Raw genomic sequence first — 19,735 nt, 5'->3', positions numbered from 1 at the left:
CGGAGCAGCCGCCCCTGTCCCCGCCGGGGGGGTCTGGCTGTCCCGGGAAGCCGCGGGGTGCCGGGACCCCCGTAACGCCTCTCCCTTGTGCCTCAGGAGTGGAGTGGGGGCTGATCTTCCCTGATGCTAACGGGGAGTACCAGTCGCCCATTAACCTGAACTCGAGAGAAGCGAAGTATGACCCCTCGCTGCTGGAAGTGCGTTTGTCGCCGAACTACGTGGTGTGCCGCGACTGCGAAGTCGTCAACGACGGGCATTCGATTCAGATTGCCCTGAAGTCAAAATCAGGTATGCTGAGACACGGCCTTCGCTTTCCCAGCTTGCCCAAGGCAGTCCCGGAGCGGGAACAGCCCGCGGCTCTGCCCGCCCGGCGGGGCTGCGCCGGCACCGGGTGTTTGTTGCCGTAGGGGAAGGGGCGAGCTTGGCGATGGGAACCGCAAGTTTCAGCGCCAGACTGGATGGTCACTCAGGTTGCTTGTCCTGGATTTCCTCCTGTGCTGGTGCCACCTAATTCACGGGCGTTAACAGTTGTCAGCTTTCAGAAGCAGCCCAGGCTATCGCTGGGACAGTGTGATGCCAAACTGTTTTGTGCAGGCTGGCAAAATGTGTCCTTGGTCCAAAGACTGTGTAAGTTGAAAGAGCTTTTTCCATTAGAGTGGGCTGCAAATACTAAGCACAGAACTGGGCAGCTGAAGACACTCCAGTTATACATGCTTACAATATTGATGAAGAGCAGGTAGCTGAGCTGTCCTTTCCTAAGGAGTTTTTTTTTGGTGTCATTGGTCAAATAAATATTAAGAGTAAATAATAAAAGAAACAATTCCAACTTAAGTGAAGTTGCAGTATCTCTTTCAGACCTTTCACCTGGGTAAACCATTCTGTAATGAAAGGGACAACTGTTAAGAAAGTAGGAAGTGTTTTCCAGTACTGTGGTAGTTCTTACCATGTGTTTGGAAGAGCATCCAAGTATCTCTAACCAATCTTAGCTAGTAACAGCCTTTTGGGGGCATTTAAGCAGCTGAACATTGTCAAACCATAAGGCATTCCAACTTTTGTTTCCTTCTGAGATCCCAGTAGTCCTGGGAGCTGCAGCTGTGCTGGGAGTGAGGGAGTCGGTTCCATTTTACACTGAATTTTTTTAAAAGGAATGGTTTGTTATTTTAATAATGATGCTTTCCTTTATAATTTCCTTTCCATGTTAATTTCCATGTATTATTGCAACACAGAGCATTTTTTTCCACAGAATTTTTCAGATTTCCAACAGAATAGAAATTTTATACTTCCAGTCAGTTTTACTGCCTTCGTCAGAAGCAGAGCTCTTTTCCCAAGGAGTAAGGTTCTCTCTGCAGGATCAGGAAGGTTCATGAATTCTCCTGTGGAGGAAGTGAGAGTGACCACAAATGATGTCATCACTTGCATGCCAAAATGAAATTCATTCAACCCTACCTGTCCCAAGGGCAGTTTGTAACTTCGTAACAATGATTAAGTAAGAGGGGACCAACATACCTAAATGCATGTGGAAATCCACTGGAGGCTTAGAAGAAGGAAAGATTGCCTCTTAAACTTGAATGCGCTGTGATGCCAGACTGATGAGTCTTGAAATACAAGAAAATATGAAATAGAATAAAGGCTTATGACTGAGGCATGGAATTACCATTTAGGAAATGTTGCTTTACTTTCAACTTTTCCTTAGTTTTCATGTTACATAATTACCCATTCTCCATTTGTACACTTAGGATAATTTTTTTCATTTTTGGGAGGGGGAAGACAACATTTGTTATCCCTACCACAAGGAGAAAAGAATTAATAAGCTCTGTTTGACCTGGTATTCTGGCCAATTTTCAGGGATTGTGGAAACTCCTGCTGCTTCTTTTCCTCACAGGGGATCTCTAATGACAAATCCATTTAGCCAGATTATTTTAATGGGAACTGTTGAGCACTAAATGCTTTTGATACTTTGTCCAATTAATGTGCTAGAGATCTTCATCTACTGCAGTGTTAACAGTCAAAGAAAAAACCTAAACTGATTAAGACACATATTAAAATTCAATTTGTCACTAGTGGTGATTGATTTTATACTTTAATTCAGGACACACAATCCATCTGGAATTCCCAAATCCTTTTTATTATTTAATTGCAAACATTTTCACAGGCTGCTTCCAGTTTGATCATTGTACATGTGTTATGCATTAGGTGGAAGAAGCATGACCAACTGTGTAATGCAATTGCATGTTGCAAATGGAGGATAGCCCACTAACAGAGAGACTTCTCTTAAGCCAGCAGTGGATGCTGGTTTCAGAATAATATTTAATGAGGATCAAAAATTGCTGAAAGGCCAAGGGAAGTTAAACATGTTTCATGCATTGACAGGGATCATGGTTTGATGAAAGGCAAAGAAAAGATAAATATGCTTCATGCATTGAAATGCTTTTAGCATGGGATCAATGTTATAACTTAAGCCTCAGAAATAAAATCTCTGAAGCTCCTGCAGATCCAGCACTACATGATACAGAGAACATTTGTTCCAGTTACACTTTCTCTAGGAACAATATTTTAAAACAGAGAAAATGCTCCATTTTCCTAAGGTACAGCACTAATTAAGTATCATGTTTCTTTTTAGTTGTTCAGAGATCTCTGAATAATTGGCTGTTTCCCCCAGTGTTCACCAGATTTCTTGATTTTCCTTAGAGGATATAGGTATAGATAGAATACAGATAAAGCAAGTTTAAGAAACAAATCTGAATCTGTAAGTGTATTTAGGACATTTCATTTTAGAAACCCTAATGGCTGTTAGATTAGTTTTAAAGAATTATTGAAAGGGGGTTAATCAGAGTATTTTGCTTATTTCTCCAATGTAATTTTGCATATGAAAACTCTAACTAATCACTTTTCTTTTAGGCTTTTTAATACTACTTTTGTTTTTGTGTTTGTGCAGTTGCAATATGATTTAATTGGTAAATTGTGTTTTGTTACTACACTACATCTTGTGCTGCCAACAAAGGCTGTTTTGTTTGTGTGTTAAAATAACTTTTAATTATGGAACTTAAATTCCTTAAAATTATAGATTATGTCATTAAATAATCCTTATCAGTTATCAGAGATTGTAAAATATTCATTCAAAGTCTATGAGAAGTAAGCTAGAATTTAATGGATTCTGGGAAAGACTGTGAATGCCAGTAAATAAATCCAGCCCTGCCTGGAAGCCAACTTTCAATGATTTAAGTAGGAAGTTATCTTGTGCAGCTTGTGGAATAATATTTGATCTGAAGCAGATTCACAAATCCCTGGGTGCAATGTTCCCAGTGCTTGATTCCAGAGTAGATTTGGCTTCACAAGACACAGCTGCTCACTTTCACTACTTATGGTGGAAGTCTCTATTAATGCAAAAGTATCAAGCTATTATGTACTTTTTTTTTTTTTTTTTGGTATGTACTGCAATGGGGGATAAATGCTTTTATGAAATTCCAGATGTTTCAAAAAATGAAGTAAAAAACCCCAAACACCAGGGCTTCCTAGAAGCAATTTTTGAGTAAATGAGGTATGTAGTTGCTCGTGTGTGTAAGTCTGATTATGTTCAGATATGGAGGCAATTCTGTATCCCAGAAGCCTGCCAGATGGTGTGTGACTGAGCACCTTTACCTAGTCAAGTATTGGCAATCACTAGTTTTGTATCAGTTTCGGTGTCTCATAGCAAATATAGGGGATGGATATCAAGCATTTGGACAAGTTGGGAGTAGTTACCAGTTCAGTTCAGAACTCCCACCATCTGTTTAGAGCACACAGCTACTGTCTTGATAAGAGCAATAAACATATTCTCTCTTCTGATAAAGGTCCAATGTGGGGTTTTTTTGTGTTATGACCAGCTGTTCTCCCTCACCAAGAGTGCAGCATGACAGCAATTTCCCTGTTGTTCATAACTGCCTGGCTTCACTTTCTGTAATTCAAAAGTAAAGACATCAGGTCTGTTATCTTTGTTCTTCTCCTTTTTAGTACTGCTAATAATAAAAAAGCTTGCAATGACCTACCCATTGTATTTGGAGAATATATTTGGTGGCTTGTCTGCTTGGAAAGCCAAGTTCCTTACAGTCTGTCTTCTTTGCCAGTGTTAATAGGCGGGCCATTACCTCGAGGACATGAGTTTGAACTACATGATGTTCGATTTCACTGGGGGAGAGAAAACCAGCGTGGTTCTGAACACACAGTTAATTTCAAGGCCTTTCCCATGGAGGTAAGGGTGACGTATTGCATGACATCCACTAAATACAAAAGATTTGATTTCATAGCCTGAATTCCTGGTAGTTCAAAAGTGAGTTTCTTTTAGCTCAGCATTTTAATTGCTTTAAATTTCAACCACAAAGCTATCTTGCTGAAGTGTGCCTTAGTGCAGGTAAATTAGGATGTGTATCTGGAATAGAATGCCTCCAGCACTCATCACATTTAGTGATTAATTAGTCATAAAGTTAACTTGCAGAATTATTAACTTCTGTCTTAGTAATATTAGTGTTCTAACAAGATCTGTTGCTTCAACATTTCCTATGTCACTTTGACTAATAGCTATAGATGGGGAGAACTAGCCACTGGAAATATTGCCGTGGTGAATAATAACAACTTAGGTAAATTTGGAGTAAGCGTAGAACAATTTGTTCATGAAATACCTTTACATACCTGAAAATTGAAGATTATGTTACATTCTTGGGTATGTTCTGTAATATTCAATGGATTACAAAATTTCAGAATGCAAACAAAGTGATAATGCAGTCTGAAGGAATTCAGCTGTTCATGGGGTGTCAGTCTGGGCTTCTAGGCAACCCAAAATGCTGGGACCTATTTCTCCTACCCTTCAGCAGCTGTTCATTGCATTACTTCACTTCCCACTGTCTCATTGCTCATGCTGTGAAGGAATGGCTTGGAACATCCCTTAGAACCTGGGCTGCAAGACCAATTTTAATAGATTCCAGCCCTGCTGTTCGGGGACTTCAGCTTTGCATCTTTTATTCCATTCGTTGTGTGCTTTTGGTTTTAAAGAAACTCAAGATTTTTTTGAGAGTTCTTTGAGTTATTTTTTGCCTTACTTATCTATCATAATCCCTTACAAGCCTGAAACTCTGATTTCTTTTTCTCTGTGCTGTTCACTGTTAGGAAGTTGTAGCTGTAGCATTACATTCTTGAGTGCCAGACTGCAAGGATAGAACCTCTTTAGAGAGAAGGATATAAAAAGTATTAGAGCAACTACTGCAGAACTAAGTGTAAAAAGCTTATGGACTCAGCATCCATCTACTTCTTGGCATTGCTCAGGTACTTTCTTTAAGAGTTGTAGTTCAGACCTTGGTTTCTGCTGTTTGCTATTTGGCTTTGGTCCATAAAAAAATCCCACATATAAAGTGAATCACAGGGGCTTTATGGGTTGATTTGAGGCAGATCCTCTTTGCAGGTTGACTGCAGGCAGATCCTGGCAGTACAGGAGACTTAGTTGAATGGAGAAGACTCATCAACCAAAGGGAAAGCAGAGGAATCACCTCTGTATCCTGGTTACCTGCCATAATATACACATTATGTGTTATATGGCAGTAGGGTCTTCAGGATACTGCAGTGCTCCCCTGAGGCAGTTTTATTATGAAACAGCTCTGCTTAGTGCTTTACCTCAAAGCTGATCCAGCATCTGGTTATCTGGAATATTGACACGAACTATTGTCAAGAACTGTACCTGGGAGTCTGTCAATGTCTCCTGTCTCCTTGTTTATTAAGGATCACTTCACAAATAGTCTTGAAGGTATGTGGGAACAGTCTACTGATAACCTGCAGAAACCCCAGAATTCTCTACTCCAGATCAGTCCAGACAAAAATATACTTGACACAGAGATGCAAAACAACAAACTTAATCAGTCATGAAGGGATTTCATTCTTCACCTATTTTAAAAGCAGCACAACAGCTGTACAAACAGAATTCTGGCACAGTTGAAGAAAATCACCTGGAGGTGAACAAGCCAGTGTTGTCCTGTCTCTTGCATCCAAGCAACTTTCAGCTAGACTGTGATCTCCAGAAAATAACTACTGATGCAAAAATTACGTAGTAGAAAAAAATAATACTTAAATTACACTTTAAATACAGTGTGAATGTTTAATTTTGCTAACAGATCCGTATGCACATTAATTCTGGTAGCAGAAAATGGCAGCATAGCTTTTTGTATCTGAGGTCAGTAGTACAAAGGTGTATTGGCTGAGCCAGTTCATCATATTCTGCCCCATGCTGCAAGAAAGTGCAGAGCAGTTTGTTCCACAGATGAGCTGCTCTATCTACAAAGTGCTGCTGTATTAAATCCATCTCAGATTAACAAAATCAGATATTCTACTTGGGCAGTAATAAAATAGGTGCTTGTGACCATTATAGATGTTTATGTAGTACACCTGAGACTCCAGAATGAAGATTTTCTGTTTCCTTTCCAAGGATTGCCACTTTTTGTAACCTTTAAGCCTTCTCGCTGGTGTCTGTATTTTATAAATGAATCTTTTTCACTCATTCTTATTATTATGGTGGTCAGGTCCAGTGTCAGTCTTTGGGGCCCCGAGCATGCAACCTGATCATATATCTTGTTAATTCCATTGTTGCTGCTATCTCAGGAGCCTCATTATACTTTTTTTTTTTTTTTTTTTTTTTTTAACAATAATTTTGATCAAGAGCTCAGGGAGTCTTATTTTCATAATTTTTAACATTAGCATTGCATTATACATTTTGTTGGAAGTCACCATAATTCTGAACATGTATTGGACTTGATTTTCACTGGGTTTGTAGTTACTGAACCCAAACAGTGATGGGTGCCTTTTTCAGCTTTGTACAAGCAGTCTGGTGTAGTTTATACTTTTGTTTATACTTTTGTATTTTATACTTTTTGTTTTCTTATTTAAGCTGGCATTGTTTGTACACAACTGCATGCCTAGAAATATGTTGAGCACCAACTGACCAAGTTTGGATCTTCTTCCAGTGGTGTAAATCTAGTAAGACATTTTCCTAAGAAACTAAAAATTATTTTCAAAGCCAATGATAAAGATTTTAAATTCTTCTCTCTTTGTGGGAGGAAGACAAGTCAAGGGGATAAGCAGTAGTACGAAAACATAAGTGTTTGGGTTAAGTAAATACATTAACACCACAACAAATTAGGCCCAGTTTATATGCTCCATTACACTGTTATAAAACTTGAGCATTTCTACAGAAATAGACTTTGAGATGGAAAAAAATCTATCTGAGATGACCATCTTAGACTGCTTTTTGACTGGAACAGCAGTATAAGGTTTCATTTTATTACATTGAACCAAATAGTCGTGGAACAGCTTCAAAGTATCAGTATAATAAGCTTTGTAAAAGATGACTTTTAAAAAGAGTGTTATATTTCAAATTTTGGAATAGCACTTCAGATACTCCCTTAGTCTCTTCACCATTGATACTTGGGTAATATCCTGCATATCTTAGTAGAAAAATTTATTTCTTACTAGACAGCTGGAGCCTTTGTGTGTTGTTAGGGTATATAGGTTCATGGTGAAATAGGTTAGACTACTAAACTTATGTAATCTCTGGAACAGCTTCTTGAAATAATTCACACTGTCAAAAAAGGTTATTCATGTGGCTTGGAGGCTGAGTTCATTGTTATTTTTATCATTACATCAAATTCAGCAAAGATACGTTTCCACCTTCCTTGACTGAAGAAACCAGAATGTTGACAGCAAGAAGCCAGTGTTATCATTTTCACTGCAACGTTTGTGTTTGCAATCAGTCAGGAAAGCAGGACAGAACAATAAATAGTTGCCAAAGGTTAAAAACTGTAAGACATCTTTTTTAAACAAAGGAAAAGCAGGAGGTGGTACGTACAGGTACAATACTCCTCTCTCTTTTCCTTGAAAACAAGAGCATGAAGGCCATCCTTGCCTTTTGGCCAGAAATTGGAAGGAGACATCTGTACAAACTTTTCCAGAAATCTTTCTCACCAAGTACTTCTACTGCATGTAAGCAGCATTGCTTAGCATTTTGGCCAAAGTTACTTTGGCTACTGCTACTGTTTGTGCTAAGTATTTAGCAATGGTCTTAACACTGAGAGACTGTTTCTCGTCAGCAAACAGAAAAAGGTACCAAAGATTAGATTGTGCTTTACAGCAGACGTTTCCACAGAGCAGTAAAACCCACACTTATACTCACATATGACTTACGTGAACCTAATTCTGGTGTGAAAAAGAGAGGAAATACTTGGGATATTAAGTTGTGTCCTTCTTGCCAAGATTGTAGATTGTAGAAGGAGGAAGAACAAATTAAGAACTAATGAAGCTCTGACTCTCTCCCTTACCTTTGATGTATAAAGGGAGATAGACAGGGACAGGAATAGCAAATAGAGAGAATCCTGAAGGGCAAAGGGGTCCAGGAAGGCTGCATACTCTTTAAGAAGGAAATCTTAAAGGCCCAGGAGCAGGCTGTCCCCATGTGTCACAAGCAAAGGGCAGGAAAGAGGGCCAGCCTGATTGAACAGGGAGCTTTTGCTGGGACTTAGGAAGAAAGGGAGGGTTTACCAGCTTTGGAAGAAGGGACAAGCAACTCAAGAGGAGTACTGAGATCTCATTAGGTCATACAGAGAGAAAATTAAGAAGGCAAAAGCCCAGTGGGAGCTTAACTTGGTCACTGACATAAGGGACAACAAAAAAAGCTTTCATAAATACATTATTACAAATGAAAAAAGAGCCAGGGAGAATCTCTATCCCTTACTGGATGTGGGGGGAAGCATTGCAACCAAGGATGAGGAAAAGGCTAAGATACTTAATGCCTTCTTTGCCTCCATCTTTAATTGTCAGACCAGCTCACCCCAGGGTGTTCAGCCTCCTGAGCTGGAAGATAAGGACAGAGAGCAGAGCAACCCCCCCACAATCCAGGAGAATTGATGAGTTAATGATCTGCTTCTGCACCTGGACATACACAAGTCTATGGGGTCTGATGGAATCCACCCTAGAGTGCTGAGGGACCTGGCAGGGGATCTCACTAAGCCTTTCTCCATCATTTATCAACAATTCTGGTCAACAGCAGAGGTCCCCAATGATTGGAGGGTGGCTAATGGGATGCCCATCAACAAGAAGGGCTGGAAGGAGGATCTGGGGAACTAGAGGCCTGTTTGCCTGACCTTGGTACTGGGAAGGATCATGGAGAGGCTCATCTTGAGTGAGCTCAAACAGCTAGCATAGGGTGGTCAGGGGATCATGGCCAGCCAGCATGAGGAAAGGCTGAGGGAGCTGGGTCTCTTTAGCTTGGAGAAAAGGAGACTGAGGGGTGACCTCATCAATGTTTACAAATATGTAAGGGGTAAGTGTCAGGGTGACGGAGTTAGGCTTTTCTCAGTGATGACCAGTGATAGGACAAGGGGTAATGGGTGTAAATTGGAGCATAGGAAGTTCAAGGTGAATATCCGAAAATTTTTTTTTACTGTGAGAGTGACAGAGCACTGGAACAGACTGCCCAGGGAGGTTGTGGAGTCTCCCTCACTGGAGACATTCAAAACCCACCTGGATGAGTTCCTGTGTGATGTACTCTAGGTGACCCTGCTCTGGCAGGGGGATTGGACTAGATGATCTCTTGAGGTCCCTTCCAGCCCCTAAGATTCTATGATTCTATGAAAGGGAGGTCTTGCTTCAGCAACCTGATCTCTTTCTATGACCACATGACCTGCCTTTTGAATGGGGGGAAGGCTGTGGACATTGTCTACCTAGTCTTTGGTAAAGCTTTTAACACTGTCTCCCACAGCATTCTCCTGGACAAGCTGGGGAATCATAGCATAGAGGAATGTATACTTCAGTGGGTAAAAAACTGCCTAGATGGCTGTGCCCAGAGAGCTGTGGTAAATGGGATCAAATCTAGTTGGTGGCCAGTCACCAAGTGGGGTCAGTCTTCTTCAATATATTTATCAATAATCTGGATGAGGGGATTGAGTGCACCCTCAGTAAGTTTGCAGATGACATAAAATTGGGCAGGATAGTTGAGCTCCTTGAAGGTAGGAAGGCACTACAGAGGGACCTGGACAGGTTGGATTGATGGGCCAAGGTCAATTGTATGAGATTCAATAAAGCCAAGTGCCGGGTCCTGCATTTCAGTCACAACAACCCCAGGCAATGCTACAGGCTTGGGGAGGAGTGTCTGGAAAGTATCTGGGGTTGCTGGTGGACAGCCAGATGGACATGAGCCCACAATGTGCCCAGGTGGCCAAGAAGGCCAACAGCATCCTGGTGAGTGTGGCCAGCAGGACTAGGGAGTTGATGTGCTCCTGTACTCAGCACTGGTGAGGCCCCACCTCAAGGACTGTCTTCAGTTCTGGGCCCCTCACTGGAGAATGGACACAGAGGTGTTGGAGCATGTCCAGAGGAGAGCTACCAAACTGGTGAATGGTCTAGAGAAAAAAGTCATATGAGGAGAGACTGAGGGAACTGTGGTTACTTAGTCTGAAGAAAAGAAGGCTGGTGAGAGACCTCATCGCCCTCTACAACTGCCTGAAAGGAGGTTGTAGGGAGGTGGGTGTTGGCCTCTCCTCCCAAGTGGATAATACCAGGACCAGAGGAAATGGCCTGAAGTTGTGGCAGGGGAGGTTTAGATTGGATATTAGCAAGAATTTCTATACTGAAAGAGTGGTGAGGCACTGGAACAGCCTGCCCAGGGAGGTAATTGTGTCATCATCCTTGGAGGTGTTCTAGAAATATGTAGATGTGGCACTTCAGAGCATACTTTAGTGGCTGAGGTTGTAGGGTTTTTTGGTGGGTGTTTTTTGGTGGAGTTTGTGTGTTTGTATTTGTTTGTTTTATTTTTTTTGTGCTGATGGCTGGATTTGATGATCTCAGAGGTCCTTTCCAAGCATGATGATTCTATGATTCTGTGAATTACTGATATTTACTTTTTTTAGTGACAAGGTTAAACCAGGAACAGCTAAAAATGGAGGCCCATTATACCCAATCTCTGTATAAACAGAGCAAGCTATAGTGCTAGGCCAAATAAATTTACAGTCAAAAAAGACTGGAAAAACAGCAGGAAAAAGTGAATCAGATGATGGCATCAATGCAATTGTATGGAAAAAAAAATAAACAAAAAGAGTTTTTCACTGCTTTTGAAGTGATTGGAAACAGGGAAAATTATTCCTTAAAGGTGTCTATTCCTCTTATTTACTCAAGTGGTGGTATAATCTGACCAGAAGGTAAAAGTTGTTTCCAGGTCACTGCTTTAAAACTGTATCTGAGAAAATAAGAAACTTCCTTTCAGCACTTGTAATATGACCAGGAGGATAATTCTCTGTAATCCATCCTCTTAAAAATGTAGGCTTATATTAGCTGTGAACCATGTGAAAGCTCTCAGTAGAAGAGGATTGGCAAAAAATAATTAAAAAAATGTTTCCAAGATGTGCACGAAGATTAAAAACTGGATTATTGTCTGTCCTACAGTTTTTCAGTACAACAGAAGAAAATCCAGTTGCCTGAAGGACCAGAACCAGTTCTGTAAAGAAAAAAAATATATGTTCCTTTCTGTTGTGTAATGAAAAGCAGACTAATACATTCTATAGACTCTTTCAGAGTTACTGAAATACCTGCTGTAATGATGTTAGATAGAATGCAAATGACCCATATCCTACCTTGATCTGATTGAAATCATTATGTTTTCCTTTGTTCACGTGAAATGGTGCCTGCCTAAGGATCATCAAACAAAGTCACAGCTTTAGGGCTTCAGGTTAGGCTGTTAACATTATGCTTATCTACTCGAGTCTTTCCAGTCTTTGGTGTGGGGATTTCTCTGTGTCTGGCTCTGAAATCAGGTACTTGCACACTAGGCATCCTCTTTCTGGCATTTCTTGAAAGGAGGTATCATGCTTTCAACATGGAAATTTGATCTTTACCAAGCTTGAACATTCTTTGCCAACATTCTTTAATCTTATTGTTTGTTTTAATCAGTTTCTTATTAGCTTGTTAGAAAATTATTTGGGTTAAGAAAATAAAACAGAGTATTTGTAGTTGTAATAGAAGGCCTGAGAATGTGTATTTAGTTGTGTCTCTCCCTCTTTATAGACATTTACAAACTGCAGTGGCACTGGGTAGGTGTGAATGGCACACAAGATTTAATCTGTAATGACAGTAGTTTCTTATATATGAGCTCAGTTCTGGTATCTGTGTGTTTTTGCTGGTAGCTTGAATGGGACTATGATCCCGGTCATAAACCCTAAAAGCAAAGGTTTTAAATGAAGAAGTAAATCCTGTTGCCTGAGCTGGTTGCATTGATTAGCTGCTTGTGAAAAAGAAATTCATCCATTCTGCTCACTTTAGCAGCACGAGAGCTATGAATGAAGAATATCTTGCTTAGGCAGTAATAAATTTAACAGGAGGCAAAAAGAACAGATTCCAGAAGGAATCTGTAGCTTCATGCTGAGGTCTGGAACTCTGCTCAGAAATTGTCCAAGTTCTCTGGTGGAAAATTAACTTGTTACTCAAAGTCTTGGCCATTTTTCTTAATTTTGGAATCACTGCAGATGAATACTGTGAGCCATGATTAAAACAGTGTGTCTTATAAAAAATGATGACATTCATGTAATAGCTGTATCCTTGACAGGGTATGAATAACAGATTAATAATAGTTTAATGTAGATATGCCCATTGGACATTATCTAATTTTTCAGGACAGAATTGTGGAAAAACACAGGAAAATCAGGCCAATATCTAAGCAGATGTTTTCAGTTTTGTTTTCCAAATCTGCACTGATTTATCCAGAAACAGAATCTTCTGCACATTATGTAGATGTCATTTACAAACATAACAATAATACTTAGCTCTACAGAGCACTCCATGGACAAAATTGCTCCTAAGCACCAATTCTAGGGCTGCCAGTGAATTGTATTATGTGGGATCCCAGCCCCATGTATGTATGTGTTTAAGTGCTTTTCTGCATGTTACTATATACCATACACTTTGCAGTCCTCTAACTGACGTGACTTCTGTTGGATGTTTTGTAGTGGTACAAAGCTGGGAGGTCTCCATCCCCTCCCTGTATACTAGGAAACAGAAATCCAACAACAAGAGAAAAACAAAATTACCATCATTGTAAAAGCACCCATGAGCCGCTTATGACTCTTGAGATTGCTAGTTGCTAAGCTCTTTCAGTGTATTTTTATTGTGGTTGAGGGTTAATTTGACCTAAATAGGCACATGCAGTCTCTGAAGTATACTTTGTTTCCAGGTAATTTGTCAATATAAGCTTGGATTGGCCTTTGTTTGCTCAGTCACATGTAGTTTGACTTTTTTTAAGGGAATACATCTACGTGCTTTTTATTGTGGATTGATGAAAGAAGCAGGTGCAAAAAAAGGGCTGATGTGTTGGTGCAAACATGCTTTTAGCTTGGCTAGTGCCTGAGAAATGTTAAGCTCTCTGGAAGAACCATACACATACATCTTCAGAGGTAGCAAATGTGATTTCCCTCTGTGCAAAATCTGCCATTTATTTATTGGATTGTGGAAGATCTACAAGCTGCCACACAGCAGGTCAAAGAACAGTGGCATTAACAGTGTATACTGAAGTTTATTTATCCTTTTGTCTTTCTTTTAATAGCTATCCAATTCACAGCCAGTCATGTGTGGAGAAGCATCGTGGCTCATATGCACCTAAAACTCTTTTGAAGTGACAGTTGCAGTTGTCTGTGATATGTAACTTCTACCATGATGGAGAATTTCAGTAGTCTTTAAAGAATTAGATGGTCCAAACTACAAATGACTGATTAGAATAGGAAAAAACTCTTCTGAGGAGAAATGTCATAGGCGGAGAGAAATCGGGTGACAAAAATGAGAATGAGAAGAAAATGAGGAGTGGCTCAAAAGTGGAGCCATTCTCTGGGCTCCCTGTTCCATCTTACCTCAGCTTATTGGTTTAGTTTTGTCAGAAGTTTCAGACAGCCTTTGTGCTTTGCCTGTAATAGATATTTTCCACCAAATTTTCTTGCAGTTGTGATGGGCTAAGATGTAATGTTCATTTGCTGCATGTAGTAGTAACAGTTTTGGCAGTGCTGTGTCCTTGCAGAGGTAGGGACGTCATAGAATCATAGAATCATTACGGTTGGAAGGGACTTTAAAGATCATCAAGTCCCAACCCCCCTGCCAGGAGCAGGGAACCCTACCACTAGATCAGGTTGCACAAAACCTCATCCAACCTGGCCTTAAGACCTCCAGTGATGGGGCATCAACAACCTCCCTGGGCAGCCCATTCCAGTTCCTCACAACCCTTATAGTGAAGAATTTCTTCCTAAATCTCCCCTCTCTCAGTTTAAAACCGTTACGCCTTATCCTATCACTATATTTGATGAAAAGCCCCTCCCCAGCTTTCCTGTAGGCTCCTTTCAAGCACTGGAAGGCTGCTATAAGGTCTCCTCAGAGCCTTCTCTTCCCTAGGCTGAACATCCCCAACTCTCTCAGCCTGTCTTCATAGCAGAGGTGCTCCAGGCTTTTGGTGGCGCTTCTCTGGACCTTCTCCAAGTAACCTTGAGCAACGTAGCTCTCAGCAGTCCCTGTCTGTGGTGGAAACAATATAGCCTCTGATGCTTTCTAAATGAAAAGATGTGAATCTTTTCCACTACTTGAGCAGAAATATAGCTTTGCTTTCTCCTTACTCTGCTCTCTCACACAAGTGTCTTGGTATCAGTGCTTCTACTCATGAATGCAGTGACTGCCATCATGACATCCCCTATTGCAAACCCCATTCCCAGCTCTAACAAGATGGCTACATACGTTTTCACGCTGTTGTGGGAGAAGAGCTTGAGTAGTCACTTAGAAGATGGGACATCTGAAGAGGATTTAGGCCCAAGTTTGAGCACAAAAAGAGAGCTGTTCAAGTATTTCCTTGCTGTTCTTCTTGGTCGTGTGCCCTTGATATGATTTGCTTCAGTTGTACATAATTTTCTAATTTCTACCATGACCGTTGCTGGCACTCTGCTCAAATCTTGCCTCAGTTTCCTGGCGCCTTGGTTTTCCTGTTTGGTTTTCCTTGGCATTTGGCCCTAACCACTAGGCCTAGTATTTTCTGTCTAAGACTTGTTGCTTGTGGAAGAAGCTGGCAAAGGAGATTCCTTATTTCCACGCTGCATGTGTGTGTCAGGACCAGTTCCTAGGTTGTCCCAGTGCATGAGTGAATACTCTCAGAGGTAGATAATAGCTTTCTGATGTGTTTGTGCTAATGGTTACCTCTTTAGAGAGAAAGGATGAAACGTATAGATCATCTTAGAGCTGAAAAGCTTTGAAGACTTTCACAAATATTTGCTGTCATGCCTGAGTTCTTTACAAACACAAATATTATAATTCTTAAGACATCAGTGTGACAGAGACAAGTTCTGCTATTGCCAATGAACTGGTAGGAAGCACATTCAAAAGGAATAAATTGTCAGGCCATGGTCACACATGTTGCTTTTTTCAAAACTGGCAGAGAACTCACTCGTGATGCTTGAATTCTAGTGAGACATTCAGACACTGTAGTATGGAAATACCTAACGCTAGGTTGTAAATCCCTGCTCAGCAGTTGAACAGCAGGGCAATCTGGTGCCCTCACGAATAGACCACACTGTTGCTGACAAGATAGTTTCACTGGTCATTCCTGCCTTCTTGCTGTGCCAGCATTTAGCCGTGTAATGAACTGGACTGGGGAATAGTTAAAGTTTAACAAAATTTGGAGAGTTTATGGAACGATGGGAGAGGAGAAAAGCATAATACCATTAAGCAATCTGCACACTTGCAATTCAAGAGAGTACAGTTGGAAAGGCGTAACAAATTTTATTATTTCAATGGAAGCTTAGCCAGTATTACAGAAAAAAACCTGACTGAATTTCCTAGAGGAGTGTAGTATGGAAGAGCAACTGCTCACTGGAGAGCAGTCAAGTTTGCGACTTAAGAAGATAATAAGCAGCTGCAGATTCTCCTCTCTTTAGGGAGACTTTTAGCTTTCAAACACAGAGAACTATGGGATTCAAATAAGTTATTAATAAAACTTAGTAAATTAGCAGAAAAGGAGGTTTTTTCTGCCTTCATTACAGAATCTACTACTGAAAATTAAATCAGTGATTTAAATTATTTTGTCTATGAAGAGTCTGGTTTTAAACCCGGGACAACAGATTGCAGCCAACACTTTGTGGAATTGGACGTACTTACATTAAATATATATAGTCATATAAACAACACTTCCAGAATTAAGTACTTAAACCACAGCACTTTGTGTTTTCTGTCTTCTTGATGGCATTGCTAGTTTATAATATCATCAAGGGTGTTTTGTCTTTTTCATTCCTTTTCTTAGGCTGTATAATTTTATTATTGTTGGAAAAATGTTCACTTGTTATTAATTCCTGCTTTCTTTTCATCTTCTGTGTGTGCCAGTAGAAATAAACAGTTCATGTGCTTTCAAACAGGAGGAAAAAATAAATCCATGCAAATCACTAATTACAGCATCCTCAGTTTCCCCTATACCATTCAGTGTGTTGCCACTGGTTTTCCTAAGAAACAGGCTAGCTAATGTCACATGTCAGCAGCCTCTGTGACCAAATGGGGATAAATTTTGATCTTTTGTTCCAGACCTGGATAAAAGAGATCTAGGTCAGGTTTGCCAAGCTTTTTGTGGGTTGGTGTCTGTCACAAAAACGGAGACAAATAAAGACACTGGTGTTGTGGTTGCATTAACTGTAAGAGAGTTTATGCCCATGTCTTGCTTCCCTTGGAGTGCTGGGAGAACTGCCACAGTGCTTGGATTTGTGTCAGCCTACTTGTGTCCCCTTCCTGTTTCCTCACCTTGTGCACAGTGGAAATGAAGCCATGGTCTGAAAAGTTAGTCGATCTCTTGTTAGAAGAGGAACACACTTTTTTTCCTTACATTTAAATTAATTTTCTTTATTTAGCCTTTGTGCTTCATTTGCCAGAACAGAAAGAAGAACATTCAATTGGATTTTTTATGGTTCCCATTACTTTTTGTTTTAGCTTCCTGTTCATAGCTACAGTCTTTTGAATGTCTCCATATACTTATGTACTCCCTGCTGTTAATTTCATTTCTTCAATGGACCAACAGGTCTATGTCATATATGAAATGAGACTACTGCATGTGACTAGACTGCTCAAAGGGAACATGGATCCTTGGCTAATGTTAGACGTTGCAATGTTTTTACTATTCTTTCTCAGTGTGGCTTACCATTGTAGATACTTCTTTAGCACAAGTGATTTGCCACAGCAACTATGGAAGTATTTCCTGAGATGCTGCAAATAATTCAGTAGTCCCATTATTCCTTACCTTTTCAGCAGCACACCTGAAGGTATGCTGCATAATTTCCTAGACTACTTTTGCTGTTGCTTGACTGGCTTTTTGGAAAGAGAATAGATTTTGGAAAGTGTCTTTGCAACCCTTCCTTTTATGATTGAACTAAAATAATTTTATTTACGGCAATTTTTAAAGCAATTTCAAAGATGTTAGCAGAGAGGAGACCACCAGACAGCAAAGGTTCTGGACTAAGCTTGTGTCCTGGTTGAGCATTTGTTCTGCATATTTTAGCTGTGAATTTAGCTTTTGACCTGAGATATATAGCTTCTCACACTGTGACTGCAAAGTTGTTTAAACAGTATCTCCAGAATACCTTGTCCTCTGCTCTAACCTGATTTGTTTGCACCTAATTTCTCTGATTTTAGATTACAGAGTTCTTTGTTCAGGAAATGTCATCTTGTTCTGTACCTGCGTGGAGCCTGACGGCTAACCCACAGACTAGACCTGCTACATCTTTAACATTTGCAGTAAAATGTAATAAGCAGAAGTTCAGCAGAAGCTGTGCTTTCTCTTTTCCCACATTATATTAATCAGGGAGTTTTTGATGCTAACAGTGTCATTATCTGTGTTCCTTAGTGTTCCTTTTGGCCTGTCTGTCTTAACACTGAAATTAGTGTTGCTTTCAAAGATAGTAATAGAGTTCCCTTTATGTCATTTTTTTAATGACAATGATCTATGTATTAAATTTTAAAGAAGTTTTAATTTATACTGAAATTCAGGGGCATTTGGACACCTATCTACTGCAGGAACACTGAAAAATTTGTCTACAAGCAAAAATCAAGTAAACCTATTAATAACCTAACTGCCTTGGCTATTTCCTCATCTTCCTCTTCTTGATTTTTCCCAGAATTTGTGATCTAGTAATTTGCTTTTCTTTGAATTTGCATTTTCAAAGTAAGCATATTTACCTTGACTTAACTATAATGTTTAACCATGCAGTTTTTTTACTTGGTGGATTTTTAATTTTTTTAAAAAAATATATTTTTTTTATTTTTTTTTTTTGGTGGCATGGAGCATGTACACATATGCCTGCTTCTCCTAAAATATTTTCAAACAACCTCTGTATCAATTCCATTAACTTTAATTTCCTAACCCTCTCCTTCAGGCTGTTAATAACTAACTTCCTACTTTTTAAATTACTTTTCTTGAAGCTGTGTGCCCTGGTCATATCCTTGGTTTGGTCCCTTTGTGAGGATTTGGAACTTAATTACTATGTGTTATGGTCACTGCCAGCAGCTTAGTCAATTACTTCCTGAAACAATTCAGTGCCAAGTCAAGTATCAACTCATAAATTCATGTGCACATGTATAATAGCAGGATACATTTTTTCCACATTTTGTCCTTCTGTAATGTTGTTTATGCAATATTTGCATTTTTGAAGTTACACATCATTGTTGTATGATTAGACTGTGTTGCCTTCCATTATCACTACCTGACATCCTCAACTTCATGTCACCCCTGTCAAATCAGGGAAAAGACTTTATGCTGGCTCTGGTTAGGTAACCAGAGTTTCCCATTTGTACTGTTCTCTCCTGAACACTTATCACATATTGGTTGAGTCCTGGAGAACAGTTCTTAGCTCTACAGTCTTTAGCAAAGCTGCTCTAAAGCTCCTTTAATTTACCTTAGGGATATATGATTCATCCCTGAGATGACATTTATGTGGAATCAAGCAGAGTTTCAGCTCCACTCTCTTTCTCAGCACTGACAGAAATATGACAAGAAGAAATATTTTCAGAATTTCCAGAGTAACATGCAACTCTGGTTAAGATCTGGTGATGCAGTATTCACCTATTAGTCTTCTGATGTACAGCCTGTAGGAATTGAAATCAGAGTTGGAAAGATACAAGAGCAAGAACATATCTCTCACCCTTAGATGCCTTATTGTCCTTTGATACTGATAAACTAAGCAGATTTTTCTGGAGCTTGTATTGACTAGTTGCACAGCTGACAAGAAATAGCTGTATAGCCTTGTTCTGATCAAGGAACAAAGCTTTCCAGAAGATTAATTTACACATGGTGCAGCATGAATTGAAGAAAGAAGCATTTTTAATAATTAGCTCCTTAGTAAAGAGTAAGAGAGTAGAGAGTGGAAAAAATACAATAGGCAATTGCAACAGCAGTAGATTCAAGCAAGTTTAGTGACAAGAGTGTCACAGTTTAATGTTCTAAAAAATTAACATGCAGATCTGAAGAGGAACTATTGAAAAGTGGTGGTCTGGCTATTGTGTGTAGAGCACAAACAACAGCCTGTTAGCCTGTTGAACAGAAGGATCCCCATGTCACATGTTCTTGCAAAATGGGCTGTGGTTACCAACTAGGTTGAGGCAGGACTTACACCCAGGCTGGGCAGGTGATTTCTGTTGCCTCCTGCTGCCTCAGTTGTCAGTGGTTTTATCAGGCATAAGC

At 39.9% G+C, this 19,735-nt stretch overlaps 1 protein-coding gene across 1 annotated transcript in view; it reads left to right on the top strand.

Annotated features, from left to right (window-relative positions):
* Positions 1 to 19,735, top strand: part of CA8 (carbonic anhydrase VIII) — a 108,089-nt gene that overhangs the window by 70,521 nt on the left and 17,833 nt on the right. Inside the window, exons 4-5 of the mRNA XM_009995588.1 lie at positions 97 to 288; positions 4,104 to 4,228. Of these exons, the coding sequence (XP_009993890.1) occupies positions 97 to 288; positions 4,104 to 4,228 (317 nt within the window). The remainder of the gene's footprint in view (positions 1 to 96; positions 289 to 4,103; positions 4,229 to 19,735) is intronic.

Source organism: Chaetura pelagica, unplaced genomic scaffold, assembly GCF_000747805.2.
Source record: "Chaetura pelagica isolate M959 unplaced genomic scaffold, ChaPel_1.0 scaffold83, whole genome shotgun sequence".
Lineage (NCBI taxonomy): Eukaryota > Metazoa > Chordata > Aves > Apodiformes > Apodidae > Chaetura > Chaetura pelagica.
Note: the sequence above shows the minus strand (reverse complement) of the source record. Positions and strands in the feature narration are given on the sequence as shown.